The sequence below is a fragment of the Dromaius novaehollandiae genome, chromosome 13, assembly GCF_036370855.1.
Source record: "Dromaius novaehollandiae isolate bDroNov1 chromosome 13, bDroNov1.hap1, whole genome shotgun sequence".
NCBI classification, from domain to species: domain Eukaryota; kingdom Metazoa; phylum Chordata; class Aves; order Casuariiformes; family Dromaiidae; genus Dromaius; species Dromaius novaehollandiae.
Window position 1 is genome coordinate 8,476,270 of NC_088110.1, and position 22,449 is coordinate 8,498,718.

At 38.9% G+C, this 22,449-nt stretch overlaps 1 protein-coding gene across 3 annotated transcripts in view; it reads right to left on the reverse strand.

The window, feature by feature from the left end:
• Positions 1-234: 234 nt before the first annotated feature.
• The window catches only part of NKD1 (NKD inhibitor of WNT signaling pathway 1), a 115,333-nt gene continuing 93,118 nt past the window's right edge, over positions 235-22,449 (reverse strand). For all 3 annotated transcript variants that reach the window (XM_064519562.1, XM_064519561.1, XM_026102191.2), the window contains 4 exons: positions 14,269-14,416; positions 12,775-12,859; positions 7,913-8,043; positions 235-7,190 (listed from right to left, as the gene is read on the reverse strand). In XM_064519562.1, coding sequence (XP_064375632.1) covers positions 6,616-7,190; positions 7,913-8,043; positions 12,775-12,859; positions 14,269-14,416 — 939 coding nt within the window. In that variant the 3' untranslated portion in view covers positions 235-6,615. The remainder of the gene's footprint in view (positions 7,191-7,912; positions 8,044-12,774; positions 12,860-14,268; positions 14,417-22,449) is intronic.

Genomic DNA, 22,449 nt, shown 5'->3' on the forward strand with positions numbered 1-22,449 from the left:
TAATTGCCATGGCATTTCACTGTTTATCTTAGTTGAACTAGCATTACCAGTCCTGGTTGTTAACAACCTCAAGTGGCACTTTATTCGTCTATCAACAGTCTTATCCTGTGAACAAGCAAGTGAAGAACTATAAACACCCACTCCAAAGTCACTTTGTAGGGTTTAAGGTAAAGCCCATGGAAAAAGGCGATTCACAAAACTCCAGTGAGAACAGAGAAGATACAAGCTCCAAAACAGTGTTTTAATCTACAAAGTTTTATTTTTCTTTTTAAACTTGTAAACCATAAAAAGAGCTTATCAAATATCTGAAATTAGTACAAGAAAAAACGACAACTTGTATAGCAAACCGTATTTGAAGGCCCAAATTCAAAGACATGCATGGGGTTCTCCTGGCTCTACAGAATTCCACTTATGAAGCTGAAGACAAATTTGGCCCAGTTTGTTAGGTGTTTCGTTGGCAAATTCACAAAGCCTCACTGTGCTATACTTCATGAACAGGACAGAATGGGAACGATAAGTGCAAGGTAAAGCACTCAGCGCCAGAAGGATCTGAACCCCGTATCTTCATCCACAAAGTACAGGCTCACCAAAACAGTACATCTCTCGGCTGGTAGTAATTACAGGCTGTTTTGTCTATATGGACTAGGCACTCAAAGGAAGACATGAAGCCTACTTCATAAGCATGTTGTAAAAAAACAGAGAGCACAGTGCACATAATTATCAGTATGCCTGGTACTGTTAAATTAGTGTTCTCCCATTGCCAAATTTACAAAGTCCCTTAACATTATGTCTTCAACATTCTTAAAAACTTCTGGAACTTCTTACTCCCAGACCCAGAATACCAGACTGACTAGGCAACCGATCCGGTCCAGTCTGACATTTCTTGTGATATCAAGGTTATATTCAGTGTCAGTAAATTTCCAAGGCATAGTTAGTGCTTAGCTTTTCAAACATCAGAATAGACATCTAAGCTTTGGGCAACACTTGGCCAACTGATGTGTGTTTGTAATCAAACAGAAGAGAAACTCACGCTACCCTTCAAAGCATATTCTACAGACTATTAAAAACATCTGTAGAAACACCTCAGCTTCTGAAAAAAAATTCCCTGAGATTGGACTCAGGAAACCTAGGCATCCTTTTTCATTCCACCACAGCTCTACTGGTGATTTTCTGCACCTTTCTTTCCTTGTGCCTCCACTTCTCCAGCTGCACACTAGGTGTTGACCTCTTTTAGAAAGTCTTTCAAGCTCTCCCAGAGAAAAACATTTTATGAACTATTGTTACAGTTTTATGAGTGATAAATGTGCCATAAAAGATTCAAAAAAGTACTATGAATACAGCTTCTTCTCCATACAGTATGTTCTTGTCTTCTGACTGTCTTTTCCCCCCTCAGGTAAACAGTTCTTTGCTACCCCTCCTCTTCTCAAATCTTTCTATCTCTCCCTTGCCAGTCTTTGTTCATAGCCCTAGCCCTCACAATAACCCATCTGTGTAGTCCTCAACTCCTGCTATTTTAAAGCAAAGAAATTAAAAGACCTTATCATATAATTTCTATTATTTTAGCTCAGTAGGATTGTTTAGAATTATATAGAAATATAAAAGTGAATTATAGTGTCATTGAAACCTCATTATTTAATAACTGTGATCCAAACTGCAAATGAGATGGTAGTTCAATGTCTACTGAATAATTTCTATATAAAGTTATTTACTTTTCTAAGTCTTATCTTTTTAGCCCATTCTGAGCACATTTTAAATGTATACAAGGCAAAAAAATTCAAAGACATTCCTTCACAAGTCAAATCGACCAAACAGCTGTCAAATATCCAGAGAAAATAAATCATTATGCGCTAAATCAAGGCTGGCTTTGCTGCTAGGTGCATTAGAGAAGAAGAGAAATCTTCTCACAGAAGTTATTTAGAAAATATATTAAGTTCAATTTTTATTTCATGGATTTTCAAACATGTTTCTTCTTGGGTGTGTTTTAAAAGAAGAAGTCTGACAACTATCATGATGTGGAATATGACTTCGTTCCCAGTGAAACCGTGGATAAGTCATGTTTGAAAACATATTTTCAGTTTTTGATGAATTACATCAAGGTAATTAAAGGTGAGACTTGACTAGCTGACACACTTCCAAACACGAACATTCTTGTCTACACTTGAGGCAAAAATCATGTTGAATGTTTTGGCAAAGTTGTTTTCTAGCTTGATGAATTTTCTCAAGTGCAATCTAGGCCCCGAGGGAGTCACTCTCCTGCTAACTGGAACACAAATGAAACCTGTCATTCAGTAATTGAGGTACACAATGTCATGTGGAGAACAGCAAGCATTCATCATATCTATACACTTATGCAGCAACTTGTTGAGTTTACACAGCAGTTATCCCTCACAAAAGATCACCTCCATCAGAATCCATCTTGTGGCATTCGATACTTAACTTCTGGCAGAGGACACATTTTAGTACAACCATATGTTCCCTTCAGGGTACTTCTCCAACAACACTGCTGTTCTCTGCTCATGATGACTAGAGTAGGAAGGCAACAAGAGAGGTCAAAGTGGCTTTTTAATTTGGTTTTGCCCTACAGGGTGGCCTGCCAATATGCCAGGAGAACCTCTGCTTCAGCATCCGAGGGCAGAACTGGGTCCTCCTTTTCAGTAATGACTATATGGCGTTTCAAAGACGTGGAAGTGCCTTGAAATCCTCCAAAATGAAGCAAGTATAAAGCCCAGTAATTGCTGTTGATCTTAATTAACTTACCAGCTTGATCTCTTATAAACTTCTACGTAATTTTAGCTACTACAAAACCATCAACATTAAGAGGCAGAAATATAAATACTGAAATCGCTGTCTGCACATTATGTAGACTTCAAACTCACTCTCCTGGAATGAAATTATAGGCACCCTGAAGCCAGTGGGAGTCTGGGAGTCTTGCCAGAGATTTCACTGGGACAAAGATTTTACTCTGCTATCCTTAGCTTTGTTTACTTCATGCTAGGTGGTCAAAAAGCTGTGAGAAAAGTTTAGACGTCCTTGTTTTCAAGACCCTGGCTTTCCAAATATTGTAGCTGTAGAGCTGAGCAAAATTTTTCAGCTGAAATTTTCTTCAGAAAAAAGTGCAAGTTTTGGGATCAACTTAATTTTGCTGAATTGCTTGTACAAGGCCAGGAAAAAAAAGTGAAAAGGCTGGGTTTTTTATTTGAAATGACTTCATGCCATTCCATTTTATTTTTAAATAGTAATAATATGCTCAACTCCAAAAAAAAATTTTTTTTCTGGGAAATGAAATGTTTTGTTTAACCAGAAACTAATCTATTTTATACAGCTACATTTTTGAACAGCCTGAAACAAATTTTATTTTTTTTTAGGTTTTCAGAATTAGCACCAAGCTGAAAAATTGGTAACTCAACATGGCTCTAAGAATAGGGGACAAGAAATATAACTTAGAAACTTGACAGTTTAAATATACAACCAAAGCACACCCAGTCCATACCTTATGGCCTGATCCTGTTCCCCAAAACATTAATGCAAGCTGTTTCATCAGTGGGATCTGTAAGCACTGACAGCAATTGCAATATGCCCCTGATATCCACAACAAGGAGAAGGAAATATACTTTCTGAACTAGTAAAACTTTAATTAACAGGGGGTTCTCTTGGCACAGTTTTTGCTGTTAAATAAATAGAGCATTTAGTCAAAACCATCTATATTTACTATACAAAATACTGAAAAGCAAACATTTTTAAAAGATACAGAAACTTAGGGTTCTGTGAAAAGAAACTGTGCTACATGTTATTCACACTAAATGCACGTAACACAAATGCAACACAGTATTTAAATACTGTATGTTCATACATGGCTGGTGTAAAGTTTTAGTATGGGGATGCCACGATATTAAAATTCATTTGCATTCCACAGAATCTAAGCAAGGTAGACTTTGTCTGTTGAATCTCCAAATACAATAAAACAAAACAAATCAACGCAAAGTTGTAACCAACGCTCAGCTGCGTTGTATTTCAAAGCTCACTTGCACAGCTAGTACTGCACACTTCTCAGGCAGGTGGGATGTTGTTACTGGTGCTGTTATCTTTTCTAGCAAAATATCTTTGGGTCAGAGACGATCTATGCCCCTTTGCTGCCCTTTCTTAGAAAAGTCCACGCTATTGAAAGCATTCTAGTTTTGCAGAACGTTTTCTAGTTTTCAGCAATGATCTGCATTAAAAAATGGACTAAGAAAGAAGCCCCACCTCTCGGCCTTTCTGGCATATGCTCTACTGAAAAGAGAACAGCTTTAATTTCATCTTCAGAACAAATAGCATGGCATCCCGTCGCAGGTGGAATGTACACTCGTGTGTTTGCATGCGGTATAATGTAAGTCACTTGAATACATCAGACTTTGTTAACACTATAATATAAATAAGCTTATTCCTTCTACCAGACATATAAATGCCTTTTTTTTTTTTTTTTGCAGTCCATAATTATATATACATTGAAAAGAATGATACACAAGCAGCAAAAAAAGGCTTAGACTAGAACAACTCAGTGGTAACTAACCAAATTTGTGGCTTTTTCATATTTTCAATACAGAAAATTCTGAATATAAATATTTTTGGACTTTAGGAATTTAAAAAATAAACAGAACAGTATAGTTGTCACACAGATCAAACACATTTTAAAAACATTATGTAAGATTTAACAGAACACACTGCTGACAGCTAAAAAAAAAAATAAAATAAACCAGATTTTTTAAAGAAGACAATAAGTCTAAACAACTGCTGATTTGGAGAGACAAGAGATGGACCTAATTACCAAGAAGCAGTGATTCTATTCCAATTCCACAAGAAGGCAAGGCTTTCAAATTTATTTTCTTTAGAAGTCGATGTCTCCATGTCCTTAGAAAGGACAACATCCTTCTAAAAGTTTCAACTGTTCAGCAGTAGGGTAATATCCCATTTCAAACTGATCAAAACTCTAGTCAGAAAAAAACCCTAGTCATAAATGTCTTATAATAATGTGGGATAGTTACATTTTACAATATATACTATAGACAAAATACCACAACATTTAAAAGAAATTGAAACCAAAAGCAAATATGTTTGATAGCACAATTATGCTTTTATGTGAGGAGTTCTCTACTTTAAAGTTCCAAAAGCAACATGAGTGTTTTTAAGTTACTTTCTACCTGCAAAATGGTGATCTGTACAAAACCCAACTGAATGTATTATAAATCTGGGCCCCACAAAAAGTAAAACTTGAATGTACTGACCCTTCCTTTTCACTTTTCCAGTTTCCTTCAAATTTCTCAGCAGCCACTAAGGGCTGGCAAGTATGGTCTCATTCTCCTTCATGGAATGGAAGCCCTTTAATAGGAAGAAAGTAGAAAAGGCCAGAATGACTGTGAATGATATTTTTCACATGTTGAATTGTCTCTAAAATGGGAAAAGCATAAATTTGTAGGAACTGGGGAAATTTAAACTGGAGGCACCAAAGAAAATGCCATGGCATATGCCTATCATAACATACTTAAAAAGTCACCGTTGTGGAAAAAAATTATAATGTTAATATTCAAACCACAAATTTCTAAAACACAACAAAATGTACCTGAGAGTGTGCATATTTATATATATATATTTATATTTATATTTTTATATATATTTGCCAACATTTAAAGTGAGAAAGTATATTTTCCTCAATTCTTTCGCAAAACAAAGAACTGTGGATTTAAACAAAACAAAACCCCAAAACAAGCCCTCTCCTTCCCAACACCCCCAATGAATTATACTTATGGCCCAAGCACTAAATTCTAATGATGGTTCTGAAAACCCCATTTCACATCCTCCTCTTTTCAAATGGTTTTCCAAAACAGAACGGAGAGTAAGCAGTAAAATAAACAAAAGTAAAAGAAGTGTATTTAAATATTACCCAGTATATAACAGACTGTACTTATGTCAGTAAAGAATCTCAAAGAAAATAAAGTTTAAGTTGTACAAATGTAGCTCTGTTGACAAGTATAGCTAATATTTCCTTGTAATTATTAAGATAGTTTGAAAGGATGTGAACACAAACAGGCTACATGAATGCAGTATATTAAATCCCCCTGTAGCACATTACAATCAATAAAAAGAAAATAAAATCTGAATAATACTAGAGGTAGCAGCTGTTTGTTTTTCTGTTATTCTGAGTATCTCTGGAGTCCAAACCTTCGAACATTGCTCCCCTGATAAAAGGCTTGTGTGCGATCAGCCGACATACAGCAGACTGGTAAGCTAGATGTCTGCAATAGTGTTTGAAGTATCTTTTCTACTACAATGGAAGTAGTACTTGTAAAGAAGTGTGTTGACGACTTGCATTAAATCACAGCTCAAAAAGCTATGGCTGTTTGCTGTTTTACAAGCCACTTAAAAAAAATCAATCCACAAGTTGTTTAAGCAAGCTATGCAGTTCCACAACATATAAATAGGGTAAGTATCAAGAGTTCCGTATAACCTCTAAAATATATGCTAGCTGAATATTAATGGAGTATCAATAATATTAATCATAGTAATGCCTTAATTCTGGTGTCACGAGAAAGTGTTTCCTTCATATGGGATGATTCCTGGAGGATGTTGGTGGGATCTGTTTTATGTCTGGTAGAAGTGATGGTAGTGGTGGTGGTGCTCATGGTGGTGGTGGTGTTCATGTCTCTGTATCATTTGTCCAACTTGGCCTTCATATAAAATGACTGTGGGCAGGTCTCTCACATGCTCCTTTTCCACAACTGTCCCTGGAGACTGGAAAGTTTTGCACATTTGGTGACTCTCTTTTGCCCTCTGCTTGTGCTTCTTGTGAACCTGTTGAGACTGCAAGGGGAGGTAAGGAAGATTCTGGCCCACCCGTGCACTTGGGGAAGCCACTGGCATGGGCGCCCCTTGAAAAGGTTTATTTCTTACTGCCCTTCCAGGATGCACAGAAGCAACATTTTTGCCCTGGGCCTTGGGAGACCTCACAAAGTGCTTGTTTGAGTCCTGGTTCCGGAGCCTCTGTTGGATTTCTGCGATCTTGGCATAGGAACTCTCAGCCAGATTGATGTAGCTTGGATCCACCACTTGAGATTTCCTATGGTGAGCATGGAAGGTTTCAGGTTCATGAGAACGGGATCGAGTCTGATTCACAACTCTGCTTGGTGGATCTTGCTTCTGAGCTGCTGGAGGAGATCCTAGGAAATAACAAGCTGACTTAGTCATCTAGTATTTCAAAGTTTTAATTAGCAGCATGCAGTTGGCAGGGATAGCATCATTGGCAGAGTGAATTTTTCCTAAGGAAGTGAATGCAATTATAGCTGTCTAGTTTAATTACATTTAATAATTCTGATTAGTAAATAACATACACACACACACACACACACATATATAAGTCTTTAGATTATCTTTTCTTGGTTATCATCTATCTGAAATTCACCAAAATAACTGAGTGGAATAGTAAAACTTGGCAGAGGACAGGGAAAGGAAGGAAATCCAGATCCCTTGAATTTTGGGACAGATGTTAAATTTCCAGGTATAAACCCACATTCTCTGATTTCTGGGTCAGCAGTGGCTACTAAACCCAAAGTATGGGCCGGTTCAACTCAGGAATGACCCCTGCCATCCAAAAAATCAGTCCTAGCTTTACAAATAGGCTAAACTTCATGGATTAGATGTAAAGATTGGTCTCCTAGGCTCACCTCCAAGTTTAGCTACACAAACAAGTACTCCAAAGCACACTAACCACTCCATTGTGATTCCACCTTCACCAGTAATTACCTTGTAGTATTTGGTCCTACTGCTTCCAGTAAGTTGCTACAGACAAGTCACACAGATTCAAAATTCATTGCCCCTGATCTGGAACATGCAAGTGAAGAAAAAAAAGGCTAAAAGGTTGAACCATAAATTACCAAATTACCTGGCCCGAACTTTGATGTGTAGTTTTCTATTCCTGCAAGGTCCAAATAGTGGTTTCTCCTTTCAATGTTCTCATCAACACAGTGACGATAGCACCCACTTGGCTCTGCATTGTTCTCACTCTGGTGATATCTGTCAGAAGGAAGCAAAGTTACAATTCAGCAGAACTTCTTTAAAATTGTTATCACCATCTGCAAAACAACAACTAATGTGCCCTTTGAAGTGACAGGAGTTGCTCACAAAGAAACAACAAGCACTTGAAATTCTGGATGACCGGATTTGCTAAGTCGATAGGCCAGAACTGACTGTTCTTTCCCCTCGTATAAATTGACCCCGACATTGCAAAGCAAAGGATGCTTTCAAATTGCATCAATCATGCAAAAACAAATGAAAATGCTCCAAGGGTTTATTACATTCTGTCTTAGGGCCAAACCATTCAGCTGGCTCTCAGTCTAGACATGCCAAAGAAAACCTGCTGTTTGATACAACTGCTCCCACTGCTGTCAGGAAGCACTGGGGCAAGCTCATGTCAGAATAACATCCATATATATCTGCTTCAGAAGGACAAGCAACAGTACAGGTGTATAACTAGAGAGAACCTGAGGAGAAAAAGTGTCGGTAGAATAGCTGGAGGTAACTGCTGCTTTCCAAAATACAATTAAAAAGGTCAGATCAGCCCCTGGCTTCAGCAACTTGACTCCTTTTCCTGCTCAGCTTTGCAATTTTATTTATAGCAGAACTATTTCCTGAGAATGAATATCTGAAATACCATTCATTTGTGAGGCAGAAAAAAAATCAGCCAGAGGTTTACAAAATTGTAGCCAATAATTCTGAACATTTTAATTCAGCAATTTAAATGGATATCTGCAGATATTAGCGTCTTCAATGTAACAAAAGGGCTAAGGAGAAAACTCTTGATTAAATCACTGCCTGTCATTCAGATACTTCAATCTTCAAGACCACAAAGACTTTTGAAAGGCTTTGCTTTTATACGCTCTATGCAAATGCACTGAAAGACCAGAATTTGGCCTTGCATTTTACACCAGTTGCTAAACACAGGTTCCATTCCATAAAATGCCAGATATACTGTTTTTAGTCTATTAACACATTTGCAGATTTCCAGAGGCTGATAATCCCACTGAGTTTTGGCACAGACTGCTTTCCTGGTCTAGGGTCAGAGGGTTTAGGACATTACAGAACTGAGTCCCTAGTGTCTCTGTCAGCCATAGATCTACAGTTTCTTTGATAAAAGTCACAAGACTTAACCTACATGGAAGATCATGTTTGCTCCACTTTGATATGGGTAGATTTCCCTGAATGGAGGAGAGCCTGTCTGGAAAGCAGTGAAGCTTTAAAGACTCTGCAGTCAGCTTTGAACACCAGAAGTGACATGGGGTACTGTCAAAAAAGAGGGACTGTCCAGACATTTTTTATTTTTAAGTAGATAGCCAACTCTTGTACTTTCCTGCTTCAGACACACCTTTATAGGATCGTACACTTTAGCAAGTCAACTTAAAGATCTTAGGGCTGGAACCTAACTAACTGAAGGTTGCCATGCTTGAGTTGCCTACAGAAACCAGCGGGAGTTGCACACTTGTTAAAGACAATGCATAGCTAACCCAGAAAAAGCATCACTGGGTTTGATCTAGCACGATGAAGCAACACTGTATACAGTAGTATCTGTCGAAAACTGAGTTAAGAGGGATCCCGTTTTTCTTTGTTATTGTAATCAATTCCATCTCTCATCAAGACAGTGAAGAAAAACTACACAAGTACTGCCACAGCCCTGCGTGCTAATAACCTTCTTACACGCAAGATGACGTTCAACAATGCAAATATACACCGTGAAGCAATTACACACTGATGAGAGATGTGCTCTACTGTCAGAGAGAACTTAAAGTACTTTTGAGAAATGAGGCTTCCAGCATCCAGCTCCCAAATGCTTTTCTTGCATATACATGGGAATATACATTGTTGCTTGCTGGTTTCTTTCTTGTCTTTTTTCCAATAGAAAAGATACCTGCTTAAGTATTTGTGAAGTGTATGAAAGCCCTTTCTAAAATTCCCACACCATCCACAAAGTTGCCTGCCAGTGCTCTTCCACCATCAATTTTATAATACATATGCTGAGCAAGACAGCTATAAATCTGCTTACTTGATCTTGATACTTGTATTAGCCCTATGGATGAAAACTCTTTCCTGTAGCTTCCAGGGGATGAAAAATCCCACCCACCATCTATCTCCCACCTTAGGGATAAAACCATCTCTATCCATTTTATCTTGAATATTAATCACATCTTGCCTAGAATTCCTAAGTGACTGAATTTGCAAAGCATGTGCACTTCACACACGTCTTCGTGGCTGCTCTCAAGGGGAAGCCCCTGCATTAACACCTGGAGCTACTGCTGAGCCATAGGGAGCCTTGAAGGGGCTTGGCGGTTTGGCCAGAGTGCACAGACATCCAGACACATGCGCAGTGGCCCGGTTCCTTGTCCTGGCCACATTTAATGAGATATAGCAAAAACTGTCAGATGCTGACAGTTGCCTGATATTGATCTGCCCAGCTCAAGATTCAGGTTTGTCCTGCCTAGGAAGCCTAGGAAGGCTAGGAAGGGATGAGCCTAGGAAGGGATAAAGAGGGCAAATGGGGCCGAGCCAAGACTCTGCCTCAATGTTTGATGCATCTATGGCTGCAAATTTAAGTGGAAATGGCTAACATTCACAAAACAACCAGATTTACAAAAACATGGTTTTAAGGTGGATGGCGGAAGGACTTTGAACTGGAAGGGGATTTTTGCTATAAATTATCAAAAAAATCCCAGTCCATTAAATTCACAAAGTGCAAACCTTAGCTAATGGGCACAGGAAATCTGAGCACCACATTCAGGCCAGCAAGGAGAAACATAGAATATTCTTTAAGTAGGAAAACATTTTGCAAAGAGTTGTTAATAAAAGGTTAGAAGGCATTTTATAATCTGAAATTTGATCTTACTGGGATTCACTCACTAGGATAATTCACTGGCATTTTTACTCTGTCCAGGAAAGGGAGGCATAGCTTTTGTTGTCATTTTTAATAAAACTGAATGCTCCTCCTCCTGATAAATTTACTAAAATAAATACATTTGTTTGGACAAATTTTTCTAAATCCACAGAAGGCCTAAACTGGATTTTTTTAATTTGCAGCTGAAGAAACAAATACAACTAATGATTCAATGCCATTACTGTGTCATTTGTGCAAACATCTCCCTTTTCCTTAGCATGAAATCTTAGACTAAACCAAACCTATATACTCATACAGAGATAAACTGTGTAGACCAACTGATGTACATTGGAATGTAACAGAATTTCCAGCTTTTGTTTTGTTTTTCTACCCATTAAACCAACAAATTCAAAAAAGGAATAGCACACCTACACTCAACTGAGAGAGGAGCATTATTGTTAGCTGTAAAAATAAAAAAATACTTGAAAGATACATTGCAAATGACTACCACATATTCAGCAGAGGTAATATCTAAAATATAGATGGAACTCATGATAATAGGGTATTCTCAGGGTATGTGCTCTTGCTAACCTTGCAAATGGCACAATAACACACTTCAGAGCAATAAGGCCTATTCTGGATTGGCATCCAAAATAATGTTGGACATTCTGTTAGGGAAGACCTGAACTCCTTTTTTTTTTTAATCTAATCTCTAGATGGCTGCAAGTGTATCTGCATCTGTGCAAAAAAGTACTGGGCTTGTACTTGATGGGAAATAGATGCGTTCTGAGTCATACAGGCAGAATTCCATTACAGACAACAGATGTATTTTTTTCTAGTGGTGAAATATATTTGGAAACTTAAAAAAAAAAAAAAAGCAAAAACCAGGAATGATCCAAATTTTCCTTCAAGTTTACAATAAAGGTAGAAGTTCTAAACAAGCAGCTAATTTCTAGCTGGGTGTTACCTCATGACTAATCCCCTAAGGGTAAAGTTGTCCTAAAGACGCTGAGACAGTGGGGAAGCGGGCTTTCTGGCGATGGGGGTCAGCTGAGGTAACTGCTCTGCAAAGTCACTGTGAAGTAAGAAAGAGGTGAGTTTACTTCTCATACCAAGGAGACGAGCACACTCTGAAAGTGGACGTGAACTCCCCTACAGCTGCTCTGCACCGCAGCCGCCTCGGTGGGAGGCGAGCACGGCGCAGGCGGTGTGCTGAAGCTCTGCCCTCGCCTGCTCTGCGGGACGGACCCTACGCAGGGCACTTGCTGAGATGCTGATTCTGCCTGCTGCTCTGCCAAGAGCTGCCTTCCTCCTTCCTTTTGCTAGATATTGTAGCCAGCACCTTTAGGAGGAAGGGCAGCAGAAAAGAGGCAGGTCTGGTTAGGACTCAATAAAAAAGATGGAGAGGGTTAATAAAGCTTGGAGCTAATTGAGTTAATCAGTGAAGATGATGGGCTGAGAGGAGCACAGAGATGGGCAGGAACCAGTCTCTATGAAGATAAAAAGATTTTAGGACACTTCTAGCTGAAAGGTACACCATCCTGCATTAAACTCTGTTAATAGGTACAGTATTGCAGATGGCATCTAAAAGGATGGTGCGTGTCCTCCCAAAGAGCCAAAAGAAGAAGAAAAACTGTGAATAGTGGAAACTACAGATTAGATTTTTTTAAATCAAAAACCTAAATGCAATTAAAATGTTATTGTTGCCTTTTTTGTACAGAGCATCCACCCATGGAATCTGCTGCCTGTTGCACAGTGAAAAATCATATAATTCCTCTGTCCTAACATAATAATAAAAAAAGGAAAGTAAAGAAAAAACTCAGTAGGTGAGGTTTCATCAAAGCTAGCCCTGTCTCTCAGGAGACAGAGTTCTCTGCTCTTACCTGACAGAAGCCCTCTGCTTCTTTTCAGAGCTTCTTACTTCTTCATTGGCTTTGCTTTCAGCTCTGTGCCTGGCACTCTGCAAATCTGCCACCAAGAAAAACGACGTTATTCTCCCATGACTGTTGTTGTTAGTCTGTCTAACTAACATGCTACACTGTAAACACACCCTTTCTTGTCTGTAGGTCAGGATGTAATACATTATTAAGTTTAACCTCCTCAAAAGTGCTTTTGTCCACAGAACAGATTTTATGCAGACATAACCTTGGCTGTGGCATGTGAGTCAAGGTTAGGCTGAAAGCCATGTGGTAGGTTAGACTGGGCCACATTCACACTTGGGAGCCCTCGGGAGGGCTTGTTAGTTTGGAGCTCAATACCGTACTAATGCATCATGCAGCTTCCCAACAGTGCAAACTTGCTTGTAGCTGCACTGGACTGAGTGGATGCATATATTAAAACTCGGATACTGATGGTCTCCTTTTGGATAAGGTGCCCACATTTTTTCTACTAAAGTATTACTTTAGGTACTTTCACTATTTTAATTTAGCACTACTTTATCTACTGAAGTGATCATGCTGATACAACTATTATTAGAGTGAACACAAGGTGAATAAGCCATCATAGTATAAGCCACTTTATAACAGTATATATGGCAGACTCTGCAGTACTGAAAAACTGGTGCAATTTTTATGCATAGACCAACCTTGGTAATAGATGCATCATTGCTAACATATCACATTACAGACAGTTGCAGCCTACGACACCATCCAAATTCCTGTGTGTGTCTGGTAACAGTGCTCGGCCCAGTATTTCTACTTAAAATCGATCAGAATGCATTAGCCATGATCATTTCATTACCAGGTATTTGATACCTAACTGAAAGACCTGTCCAGATTCCACACATTGCAAAATTTGAAGTGAAGGGGCAAATGATTTTTCTCCTTCTCCTACTTGATTTCTTAAAAGTTCTAGCAGAGTGCAAGAATTTAAATCAGATGTATAAATTTTATGGTATTTTATCCTTACTGAGGTTCTAGCTTAGAAACAGCTACAGTGATAAACAGTTATTTACATTGAACTATTTACTCTTAGCCAGCAGTAGTGATAGCTATGCACATGCATAAAGCATTTTTATGCAATTATAACTGAAGGCTGTAACTACACCAGTAGACTTAAAGCAGTACAAATAGAAAAAAACTTTATTTGCCTTGCAGCATGCACACGCAATCACACAACACATGGGGTGTCACTGCTGCCAGGAAGAAACAGTCAGTCAGGATGGGGACCTTAATTCATTTAAGAGACACTGAAAGGAGGATAGGCAATTTTGCACCTGAGATCTTAAATAGGTTCATGGGGACTAAAAAGCCCACAGAATTACCTGCCTTGACTAACATATGTATTTATTTGTATTGACAAAATAAGGAGATGGATCTTTAAGGGCTCCTTAAAGATGTTCAAAATCTTTTTTCGAACAGCTGATTGCACATGCTTACCAGAATGATTTAACAAGATACTCTTTTTCTTCTGGCTGCTGTCTGGTGCCACAGTAAGTTTCACTCGCAGAGTTTTGCTGGAACTAGGAGAATGGTTTACTGATGCATCAACTACCTCATAGATGGTATGAAGCAAGCTGGTAATATCCTATAGGTGGATTGAAACACAAAAAGACACAATATTGTGAAAGCGGTATGAAACCTACAGCTTTGCTATGTAGAACTATTTTGGGCCTGGGACTATTAAATGCTGAAGTATCCTCAAAACTCATTGAATTTTAAAGGAGCAAAACTTGCTAGAACCTTAGATGAAAGAATCCGTTTCTCTCTTCAGTTAACCCCCATTCTTCCCAGTTTAGACTGTAATTTAGCCGACATAGTCACAAGGAATGGTTCAGGCAGATGCATATTCTACAGCATCAGATGATGTAAGATTTATGACATGGGGCAAACCAGATCAAAATAATAACAAATGCACAATTTATTCTTGCTCTCCAGACATACACTGTGAATTAGCCAAATTGTATTTCCTTCCTTTGGTTTCAACAGAACTGAGGAATAATTATTCATACTGCACTAAAAATTGAGTTCATATGACCAAGGCAAATACAGCAACTGAAGAAACATGACATCTTCAGGAAATCTTACTACTTCTTTTTATTTTCTTGGGATAGCTAAATGGTATATGCATAGAGGAAAACTACTCAGAGATGTGGCAGGACCATAAACATTAGGTGTGGAATTAGATTAGGTCTGAATGTCACTCTACCACACACGTACTGTGGTCTAGCCTACTTTGCAAAGTTCAGACCAGCTCTGAACTACATTTTGAACAACAGAGATTATCTACTCTGGCCTATTAGAGAATATTCTTTGTACACCTCCTTGAAGGCAATGGAACATGAACAAATGCTTAAGTGTTCAGCTATATCAGAAGGAACCGTAGCCAGTTTTGAAAGTCAGTTGTCTCCATTGGCCAGTAGGAGGAATACTACACTCCTCATGGCTTAGCAGCTGAAGATGCTGGAAGTTCTCTCAGGTTTAACTAGTCCAGCCAGGTTTCAGTAACGTACTACCTTAGCAAGGATGAACAGGAAATCTCTTGGCTCATTCTTTCTCCCCAAAGGGATTTCACCCAAATTTATCTCGGGAACCAGCCTAGGGCCAAAGCATACTGGTCATTGCAGGCTATAAATATGCCATTCAATGTATAACTGAAAAGTTCTCCATGCTGGTCTTCCTGTTCCTTGATCTGTCCTAGGACCTATGTTCTTTCCAGATGCCTGCGAGCACGAAGGAAACACCCAAATCATCCTTCGTTAAATATAACTGGTTCTGAGGAAGATTAGGTCAGTTCAATAAAGACTCAAAAACTCTAGGATTTTCCTTTGCTCAGGGGTCATGCTCTTAACAATGCCAGCCTCAAAATTTAGCAGGCCCTAAAGAGCCCTGGCAGCCGATAAGCCATACACTCCTCATTAGCTAACCAGCTTTAAAGGAGACACCGAAATACTAATCTCTGTTCACACAGAATATTTTGTCCTTAATAGACGTTTAGAGAAATACTGACCTTATGGTCAGCACAAACGATTTTATAGTAGATGATTTTCCAGCTCAAAAGGCAGAAAGACTAAATCCTAGAGAGCCCAGATTTTGTCTTAATAATACCCTCTGTAACTTTCCTAAACTCAGTGGAATTTCTTCAGATTTGTGAATTCAAGATCAAATATTCATAAAACAGAGAACAATTTGTAGTCTCGCCTTTCTTTCCCTACTGAAATATTTTTTCTACCATGACTGCAAGAGTCTCTGTACGTAGGCTGTCACTACCATGTCCGTAGCTGCTTTCCATCCTCCTGACAAGAACTACTGCCTACAGCCTGTATGAGGAGAGGCTGCTCAGTGACAACCTGGTGGTCACCTCACAGCTCTTTAACACGTCTCACTTCTCACGCTTCCACCCTAATTTGAAACCTAGCCAGACCTCTAAATAGACACAGCACTATCTGTCAGCCAGCTTCAAAGGCAGGATTCTCTTTGTAACTAAAAGAAATTCAGCCAAACAAGGGCATAAAAAGACAAGCAAACAAAACATCCATTGATGACACCTTCTCGGAGCCTTGTGCTATAATCCCACACCTTCATAAACCAAACCTTCCCTTTCAGCAGAATACTTACGCACCATGATTATATTTAACGGGACCTCAGGCACTCGGCACTTTGCGGAACAGGCGCTTCCCAGACAGCCCTTAGCAAGCGCTCTCCCCTCGCGCCCTGCTCTCCAAGCTGTGCTGGGCCAACGCTGCAGCTTTCTGCACGAGGCTACTGGCAGCTCCTGCCTCGGCAAGAATCTAACCTCCTCGCTTTCTTTCAGCTGCACCTCATGTTTATACAAGCTGATCATCCACTCTCTTTTTACTTCAACAGGCAAAGAGCAGAAGCCTTTACTCCCACTGTCCTTTCAAATGATTTTGTTTCTGGTGGTGAGGTCTAACTTGCTAACTTTACAGTCTTTCCCTGTATTTTCCTTTTGTTCTGTGTGGGTCTTTCTCAGCAAACCACTTGTCTCGGCAGTTTAACAAGTACTCCCCAATGCTGCCAAGGAAGGCCAGACGCAACACGTGCGTGACACACACTTTGCGAGTCAAAAATAAGTATGGACACCCATCACATCAGGATGATTTACATCTCGCAGCCAAAGAGGCCTGAATTAATGCAAATCAATGTCCAGGCACCAGGAAGCTTAGGAGACTGCACAAGGGGTGCAGAACATCTTATGGTTTTATAACTCTGCTGCTTTCGCATTTTGTTACGTTTTTAATACTCGGCTTCCTCCACAACAATCTGCTCTGCTGCGCGTTTTGGAACTGAACGAACGTGGTCGTCAGACTGGATATATACCAAGATCGAGGTCAGGAAGATACATAAGTAACCACTTAATGCTTATGCTGATCTTTTAAATACCAACAGCAACATTTTTATTATAGGATTCATTTACTTGTGGTCCTACGCTGCGGCTGGAAGTTCTAGCAAACTGACAGCCCTGATTTGGTCAAACAAGTCTTCTCAGGTCACTCACCACTTGCCCATCTATCACGCTTCCGGCCAAGGAGCTACCAGCTACTAGGCAGCTTGAACCTCCTGCTGCTTTCTAGTTATTTCTTCACAGTTATAACACCCAAATTCCTGAGGCACTGATCTGGTAGGAATCAAAACAGACATTCTTCAACAAGTTCTGAACTGTGATTGAAACTGCCTTCTCACAGCCCTTTTCTGGGCAGCTAATATGGTATCAACCTCTTGCCAAATTAGTAGCACTAGACAACTACAGTATATGTTACAAAATGTGTGTTTTATAGCTGTGCCTCTAATTACCCCCAAAGGAATTTTCATCTTCCAGCAGGCCTGCCGCAAGATTGGGGCAATTTATGCTTCCCTTGAAACCTGTCCGTTGAACATTATCTGAATTTAAATTCCTTAAAGAACTACCTACAACTGTTGACACAGCTTTGCTTTCCACCCAACAGCTTGTACACTAGTGGTTTCACCTCCCTCAAGAAATTCAGTGTCAAGAATCAAGAATAAAAACTATTTAACTTTTTCTCTCTCCTGGTACACCAATCAGCATGTCTCTTTTTTACCAAGGAAATCATCTTTTCTGCACGATGCACTACAGTTTTACTAGTCGCATGATTCTGCAGCTATGTTGCATAACTAAGACCGCTCAGCAGTTTCTGCACAAAAACTTTCATCTCACATTTCTCAAACTTCCTCCCTTTTTTCATGAAAAATAAACAAGAACATAATTTTCAGTTTCCCATTTTGCCAAAAAGTTTTTTACTGAAATATTTTAAATCAGTTTCAGTTAAAAATCATGGTGAATTTTAAAGAAAGTATTTTAAAGAGGGAAGAGAAATAATAATACAAAAGATATTCTCCTTTATAGCAAATTAATTATATTTAGTGGGGAAATAGCCTGTGTGAGTCCAAATGACTTCTGAAGGGCTTCTGGTGTGCAGAATTTCTACTGGAATAGCTATTTTAATCCAGTAAGAAAACTGAAACTGTGATATTTTTCTTCAAAGAGAAAAACAAAGGCTTTCTGGGTAGCATCCAAGCAGCCAGCATATGCCATACCAAGATTTGTTTGTGACTTGCTTACCCGAAGACTACAGTTGTTTTTTCTAGGGCTGAAGGATTTAACAGTGTTAATCTTCATGTTTTTCACGTCCTATTTTATCAAAGAGCTAATACAACAAAGTATATTAAAAAGAGCAACTTTAACAGATTGCCAGAAATATTTGCAGTAGAAATACTCAGAAACATGTGGTTAAGGCCACACATGTATGGTGCACACCAGAACACGTTACAGGTCTCCAGTGGGAGACTGGTGGGAATTCAGAACATCCAGAGACACTAATGGGCCCACAAAAAAGAGAAAGAACAGGTGACATTTAAGTATTCATCGCTCCTTACAGAACTCATGTTACTGAGAAAGTCCTCATTCCAGGTATTAATATTTTGCTTCTAAGAAATATTAATGGTAGAGGAACACCCCTTTTTTCCAGCCTGAGCACGGCTTCTCAGCAGAGGACTAGCTGTTAGCAAACCAGGGATTCTCCCGAGGAAACTAAGAGGCTTTTCCAGCTGAATTAATTTAACAGAACAGGACATTCGCACAGAGATAGATAATCAATGAGTTTAACACTGAGAAGAAACATTCAATTTGTTTTTTTGTAACAAAAAAGTTAGTAGGATTTTTTCTTAATATTTCTCTCTGGTGTAAATTCACCAGATCTAATGGCTTCCAATGATGGGCCCTCTGATACGGACAGGCGCCACTCCTCTATCTGTCGGTTCTGTTGCTGATCTTGAATTAACACAATAGTGTTAATTCAACACTAACACAGCAAAAAAACAAGTTTCGAGAGAAGGGCCAGGTTGATAAAGTATAGCCCCAGAAAAGCCAGTGCGCTTCCCCAAGTCAAAGACTTGGTGCTGAGTTTTGAATGCAGAAATAACCTCAAACCTTCTTGGTCATGAAAGGACATGAGCAAAAACAATCAAAAATAAAAAGAAAGAGGAAACGTAGGAGAGAAATTGGATATTTAAAGATACAAGGAACATCTTTAGCGTTAAAAATAGATGAAGAGAAACATCAATATGGGTTCATTATCTTTCTCTCAGAAAAAGAAAAGTACAAATGCCTCATTTAGAAGTTTGTTTGCAGTCTCATTTTTACATACAGCAGAATGCTTTTATTGAACCATCAGCTTGGTTTGATCACTTCCATTTTTGAATCATTCTTCTTTGGAATCTGAAAGCACCATCACTTGCTAACTACTCAACAACTAGTCCAGAAGAAATCCCCTTTCTTTTTACTCCTGACAAACAACTTTCTGGTGTGTCTATTCCTGCACAGCCACTCACCAAAGAAGCTAAATTTATCAAGAAAGAACTGATTGCCAAAAAATGGCTGGTGTTTCTAAAGCATAATTACATTCAGAGAGCTCAACATAAAACCTCATGGATGAAAACACATTAGCTCAATTATCCAAGTTTCAAGTCCGATTACAAATATCTGTGTGAAGATAATTACAGTGCAGCTGTCAGTTCTAAAAAGGCCTTACAGTACATAATGAATTGTACTCTTAACGGGCTATGGAATGAAGGGAAACATTGTTAGCCAACTTTTGCAATACATATATTAGAGCAGGAAAGTTATCTCCTGCTACACCAAAAGGACAATAAAATGGTCTTCTTACATGACAGTGAAAAGAGTATTTTAAAAACAGATGCTAAATGCTAATTTTATAATTTGCCATCCCAATAATTATGCTTTCATAACGGGTGTATCCCTTCAAGAAGCATGACTAGATCTGAATTTCTAATTATAAGCACTAGGGAGTAAGTCATACAGACTCTAGGAGGAAATCAAAGCAGTATTAAGTTCTGAAGATGTTGTTAAGATCCAGAAGAAATTTCACTAAGATGGAATTTGAATGTTCTTGCGGTGATCTGTCATTATGTAAAACCCAAGAGAAATTTTGTCCAGTAACTAAATCCACATCTCATTTACGATTTTCAAACATTTTAATGAAAAAAGCATTTAGTGCATTTGCAAAAATTCGCCCCACCTACATGTCTTTTATAAAGTTAATTTAACGCTGTGTATTCCTTTAGAAACTCTCTGGACATAAAGCCCAAGGTTTTAAACACACAGTGACTCTGAACCAAATGAAATGGATGGGGGCAAGTCCTTTCCTTTTTCAGCGTCTCACTTTTCCAGCACAAACAAGGACGGTAATGCTGACTTCCCCTTGTAAAGCACTTCAAGATCTACAGAGAGAAAACTGGTTTAAGAGCGTGACATCCAATTTTATCTCCAACTACAGTTGGAGATAACTGTAGTTAATCCAACTACAAATCCAGGAGACAGTCCAGTAAAACTTTCAAAGAAGGGGTAAAGTTTCACTCTAAGCTTTTCTCACCAGACTGCTGGACCTTTGCTCAGACCAGCTGGCTGGTTCTGAGTGCATTTTCACCAGCCCACTACTGCTTACAAATCAGCCCGGCTCCTCGGAGTGGGCTCCACAAACGAGCTGTCCCTTCCGCCCCTATCCCGCAATGTGCCTCACATACTTTTAACTCAAAGCACGTGTCCCGTTCATTTTAATTGAAACTGCTCATGTGTTTAACATTTCCCATTGCTGTGTCCTTTGCTGGATCAGAAGCAGCACCGCTTAACAGACTGCAGGATCAAGCCCACTATTTTGACAGTCACCTCTTGGGGGCTGACAAAATGAGAAATTCTACATCATATGATGAGACTGAGGCTCTTTTTTGTGGCCAGTTATCTATGAGCTGCTATCATTAGTCATCCTCGCACAAACAACTCTTAAATTGCATCTGGATTCAACCAAGGACAACCAGCGAGATGGGTTAGGCAAATGGCACTGGAACAGCTCGCAAAAGAAGTGTGTAACATAACTGGAAAACTCTGCAATGGTGCATACTATTTGTTTCTATCTTTGGTCACACGTAAAGAGCTGAAAATTATCAACCTATTTGGTCCCTTGGTTAAAAGAATTTTTTTTGGCATGGGTTCAAGCCTGAATATAGCAAGCTCCAGACCTCAGAGCAGTATAATTTTCAATCCCTGCACAGATTTGGTTTCACTTAAGCTGCAGTCTGCTCTTCTAGCAGGGAGAGGTAGAATTTGGCTGTAATATATTTTCTAAGTACAGTCAAATTAAACTCTTTGGTGTACCACATAATCACAAATAATTATTGTATACATACTTAAAAGCATATTCTTGTTATGTTCAGCACATGGAACTCCCACTGACATTAATAGGAATTCCATGCCTGAATGTAAAGGACACCCATGTGTGTGGGTTTGGGGTTTTTTGGTTTTTTTCCTATTCTTGAGAGTCAAGATAATCTTCTAAGTAAGGCTTAGCCTTGGGTCTCAAAAGATGGGAGTTCGATCTGCCACAAGGTTCTTGTGTGACTTTAGGCAAGTTACTTAATTTTTCTGGGCTCAGTTCCCCATACATTAACAAAGACAATATTTTTTTTTCCTCCTTCCTGAGCTCTCTCTATATTTCTCAATGATGTTCACAATATACATGTCAAAAATCCTGAACAACCATCACATTTGTCATTTTATTCATAAATGCCAAGAGAGACTTGCTTCAGTCTTCTAGGAAAAAAAAAACAAAAACCCTGCTGTCTAATTTGCATAGATCATAAGAGCCAGAGACAGAAACTGTCAATTTTCAGCTGATTATCTGAAGGCATGGGAGCCAGTAAATATGCTTCTCAAAAAATCAATGACAGTACAGTGCAGTAAATCTCAGTAAAAGACTCTTCTAGAAATACCATTCAATCTTGATAGAAATAGTTCTGAAAACGGACTCTATTCTAATCTATATATCTATACTGATATGGGCTTCTTATCTACACAGGAAATATAAGTTGAAGACAGCCCAACAATACAAGATAGACACATGTATTCTTTTGACAGCCATTCACTGTGGTCCTCCAGTAAGCATCCATAATGTTATTTATACTTGGAGAGAGAAGGCAGAGATCATGGCCTAATATCCATGAAAACAACAGGATAGTATAGTTAGTACTACTGGAAAGAATTTCAGAAAGCAAACTTGCTATTTGGTT